Source organism: Etheostoma spectabile, unplaced genomic scaffold, assembly GCF_008692095.1.
Source record: "Etheostoma spectabile isolate EspeVRDwgs_2016 unplaced genomic scaffold, UIUC_Espe_1.0 scaffold325, whole genome shotgun sequence".
NCBI lineage: Eukaryota > Metazoa > Chordata > Actinopteri > Perciformes > Percidae > Etheostoma > Etheostoma spectabile.
The window spans coordinates 204466-209372 of NW_022605585.1; the positions used below are offsets into that span (position 1 = coordinate 204466).

Consider the following 4907-nt stretch of genomic DNA (forward strand, 5'->3'; position numbering starts at 1 on the left):
ATATATTAGTGTGTATATTTTGTTTTGGTTGTTTTTGTATGTGTAAGCACAGTGTGAGTAACGATGCTCCAAAGACAAAAATTCATCGTATGTGTCCTCATACCTGGCAGATAAAGCTGATTCTGGTCCTGAGCGCTGTCATCTCCTCCTCAGGGGACTCGGATGACGCTGGGACGGATTAAACACACGGTTAAGAACATTTTAAATGATAACGATTTGTTATCGTAATCATTTGTGTCGTGGTTTACCGTTACACCGGTAATCGCTACATCGTGTACATGTGTAATGACAATAAAGTTATCCATCCATCCATCCATCTATCCATCCATCCATCTATCCCTAGTCGGCACAACTTTTGAACATTCACGTTCCACCAAAACAAGTTTCTTCCAGAGGCTGTTTTGCCGAAGCACCGCGGCTCCGCTCGACCACCACGGACGCCTGTGATTGGTTCAAAAGACCGACCAATAAACCGGAGCATGTCTTTCTCCCGTGCAGGATGCTGGGTGGACCAGCCAGACCCCCCTCCGCAGCGAGACTAGTCCAGACTCCAGACTCTACTAACCTCCCGGTCTGTCTCGTCCTCCTTTGCAGGTGATAGAGACCGGGTGCTTCAGGGAGCTGAATACTTTCGGCCCCGAGGGATCTAGACCTCCAGACCTCGACTGGTCCCTGAACCCGGACAACCCCAAACGCAGCCTGCTGGACCGAATCTTCCGCAAAAAAGTAAGAACAGTCCAGTGCGGTGTGATCATTTACTTCAGTAGAAGTACTAACGCCACTCTCTGTGGAAAGACTCAACAACAACAATCACAACCAATGAAATCAGAGGGATCCGTTTCCTCCTGAGAAGTCTTCAAAACCAACATGGCTCAGTTTAGTATTTGGTTTCAAAACAAAACTCCTCATCTCTCGAAAAATAAATCAATATTCTCACTTTGAATCGATGATATTGGATTGTTAAGCATTAAAATACAGTATATATATATATATATATATATATACATACACACATCCATACACATATACACACACACACACACACACACACACACACACGTATCCTGTGCCTACACACAGTATAAATACACACACACATATATAGATAGATAGATAGATATACATATACATACACACATATACACACACACACACACACACATTCTGTGTGTGTGTGTGTGTGTGTGTGTGTGTGTGTGTGTGTGTGTGTGTGTGTGTGTGTGTGTGTGTGTGTGTGTGTGTGTAATATAAGCAGTGTTTCGTTACACTCCTATCTAGGGCTGGGTATTGTTAAAAAAAATTGGATACTGGTAGAGAAAACCAATACCGTGACTTTGATAACGGTTCCTAAAAAATACTTCATATAATTCCATTTTTACAACACAAATCCTTGTATTTATCTTTCAGCTCCTAGTCTCTAGGTTTTCCTGCGTGTCTCTCCCGTGTCCCGTTAGACAGCCAATCACAGACATTAGATCCTGGTAGAAGCAAGCTGCGTGCTCATTGGCTCACTGACGCCGATGAGATTTACTCTTAAGGGAATTGTACTTGGATATGAAGTCATTTTTAAATACTTAATCTTTAGAGGCATTCCTAAGAAGAAATGACTCGGTACACGCCGCTTACTCCCATACACCATGGAATTACTCTTTCTAACAGAGGGTGTGTGTGTGTGTGTGTGTGTGTGTTTTAGTGTGACGGCTGACTATTTCTTTTCCTCCAACAGCACCCTTCAGATACACCGGACGAAAGCAAGCAGCACTTGATTTCCACTGACAGCTACATGAAGAACGGCATGGTCAGCTCCACCCTCTGAGCATAGACTTTAGCTCTAAAGACACTAAAACACATCCGTCGCCCGAAGGAAACAACCCCACTGGACGCAGCTCTGTTCCTCCCTGTAAATAACAACTTAGCATCGGTTTCTTTGTGTTTGTGTTGTTCTCCTTCCACTCACATCTACACTATATATAACAAGCAAATGTTTCTTCAGTTCTTCTTAGATGAAAAACATGTATAAATTGTACAACAAGCAGCGACACATGCATTTTCAAAATCTGATGACGTCAGTGGCGTTTTGTTAAGTACTTGAATTTTGTGTTACACTTTACATGAAGGTAGCTGCATAATAGTGACATGACACTGTCATGAACGTGTCATAAACATTGTTTAGGCACGTTTAGACCCTGATGCTTCTTTAAGTGTTATGTTATGGTTCGGGTGCATGCGTCACGACTGTGTCATGTCACTCTCGTGTAGATACCTGCAAGTAAAGTGTTACCGAACTTTGACGCAAGTAGCACGTGACACTGTGTGATGCTACTTCACGGCATTAAAATTAAATTTACCTGTTGCACTGTTTTAGCTGTGATGGCTAAATAAACAAGTTTTTTTTTTTTATTAATATTTTATTTAAATCTTGCCCGAGTGTTATTCAGATTAAATGGATAGAAAGGAAAGGCATTTATTTCTGCATATAACATATTAAGTTGTTTTTTTCTGACTTCTTCCCCTCTTCTTTCCTTATTAAAATCACCTTCCAGGGGCCCCTAAAATATCACAAATGAAACAAAAAACACATTTCCTGTTCACACAGAGTGTGGGTGGGTGACTTGTATTTTCATATCGTCCAGTCGCAGTTACTGGAGATCACCAGTAGGGGTCAGGGCACGCCAGTGAAAGGCCAGCTGGGACGACTTCTGTGTAAAAACACGGCACAAATTAGGTGCATGTCATAACCGCTGGAAATTCTTCTGTCCCTCCTCGGTGAAAGCTGTCTCAAAGATCATATTTCAGCCCCGAGGAGCGAGCATCAGGAGATACAAGGAGCCGTGCAGCTGTACGCGTTGCTAACTCCACCTAAACAGCTGATAAAAAGTTCATGTAACGCTTGAGAGGAAAGGACGTCTCATCCTCCATTTACAGAGAGGGGAAAATGTACTCGAGCCCCTGCTGATTTTGAACGTTTGCCCACTGACACCGACAGGATCAGTCTATAATTTCAATGGTAGATTTATTTGAACAGCGAGAGACAGAATAACAACAACAAAGTCCATGTCAAAAATGTTATAAATTGATTTGCATTTTAATAAGGGAGATAAGTATGATCATGTCTTTGTCAGTGGGCAAATGTACAAAATCAGCAGGGCTTCAAATATTTTTCTCTCACTGTGCATGAGATGATAATATCAAACGAAATGTGATGCTCTGATATTGTCGCACAAAGCGCAGCAGACACACCGACTTAAAAAGGGAGAAGTGTCTCTCGTGCACCTCCCCGTGAGAGGGGACTAAGATGCAAGGAAAGGATGCAAGTGGAGGAGTCGAGGAGGCAATTTAAGGGTTCTGAGATGCGCCTCTTGTATTTGGCATCTGGGTAAAACACACAGCGTCCCCCAAAGGTGAGTCTACGCAGAATAGGTGTGAGGAACACATCTCCAGGCCATGGAGGCCATGGAGAGCTCTGTGTGGGGCCTCCACACTGCCATAAACCACGCTTAATGTGCAGCACCATCCATCCATCTTCATCCGCTTATCCGGTATCGGGTCTCCCCTCGGGTTCAGCCACTCCCTTAGGGGTACCCCCTAACTTTCCCTTCCCTATCCACATCAACCCGCTCCGACAGTGTGTGCTCCCGTGCGTTCCCAGGCCAGGTTGGAGAATAAATCCCTCCACATAGTCCTGAGTCTTCCCCAAGAGCCCTCCTCCCACTGGACGTCCCTCTATGGGGGGCCACCTAGTCCTAGTTCTGACACGGGGGGCCCCGAGGCCCAGGTAGGTCCTACAACGGGCCCTTGCAAACGTGTCTAAAAAACAAGGGGACGGCGGGAGGGAGTTCTCTCCCTAGGTCTAAGTCTAATTTCCCCGAGGCCCTCCTCCTCCTCCCAGCTGGACTCCTCCCCCACACCTATTCTTAAGTCCTTCCCCTATTTCCTCCCTCCCACCCCCCCGCTTACGTCCCTCACCTATCTATTCTTCCCCCTATCCTCCTCCCCGCTTTACTTCATTTCCTCCACCTATTCCTCATTCTTCCCCCCGAGTGCTCTCCCCCTTTCGATTCCCTCCACCTATTCCTAATCTTTTCCCCAGGCCTCCTCCCAGTTGTGGACGTCCCTCCCCTATTCCTAAGTCTCCCCCGAGGCCTCCTCCCAGTTTGACGTCCCTCCACCTAGCCTAATCTCCCCTCCCGAGGACCAAAACTCCTCCCAGTTGGACGGTCACTCCACCTAGTCCCTCTAAAGTTTCCCCGAGGCCTCCGCTCCAGGTACATCCTCCACTAGTCCTAGGTCTTCCCAAGCCCTCCTCCTTGTTGGATTTGCCTTGACCACCATCCCTAGGTACCCCCCCCCCAGGAGGCATCTACGTGACTCCGTCCCCACCCCCCGCCCCCCCCCCCTCCTGAGGAAACCTATTTCGGACGCTTGTACCCTGCAGCACTACTTTATTGTAAATGCTGAGAAGCCGAAAAGGTTTAGGAAACAAATCCAGAATTCATTAAATGACCCCAAGTTTTTACATGTAGCATTTTTTTATTTTTTTATTTAACCCAGAGTATAAAACAGTAAGCAACAGACACACATTTTAAAACAAATAAAAATTAGCAAAAAAAAACAAAAAAACACCAAAGAATGCAGGATTGGCTCGTGTCTACACAAGGTGTGCGACACACGGAAGTGGGTCTGTTTGGCTGCAACAACGTGCAGAACGTCAGAGGTTCCACACGATGCGCGCTGACATCTCTACGGAAAAACGACTTCAAAATGGAGATGTTTTTAACCCTTGTGTTGTCTTCCTGTCAACCACGAAAAAAAGTTAATCGCTTTTTCTGACATTTTTGTCACTTCTTTTAATGTTGTGGCTGCATGTTTTGATGTTATTTTCCCCCAAGTTATTTGATATTTCTAAT

At 45.3% G+C, this 4907-nt stretch overlaps 2 protein-coding genes across 2 annotated transcripts in view; one reads left to right on the forward strand and one right to left on the reverse strand.

The window, feature by feature from the left end:
- The window catches only part of LOC116686201 (G protein-coupled receptor kinase 5), a 26130-nt gene extending 23855 nt beyond the window's left edge, over positions 1-2275 (forward strand). The window contains exons 15-16 of the mRNA XM_032511184.1: positions 595-726; positions 1727-2275. Of these exons, the coding sequence (XP_032367075.1) occupies positions 595-726; positions 1727-1816 (222 nt within the window). The 3' untranslated portion in view covers positions 1817-2275. The remainder of the gene's footprint in view (positions 1-594; positions 727-1726) is intronic.
- The window catches only part of LOC116686198 (set1/Ash2 histone methyltransferase complex subunit ASH2), a 38030-nt gene that overhangs the window by 13145 nt on the left and 19978 nt on the right, over positions 1-4907 (reverse strand). The window lies entirely within an intron of this gene.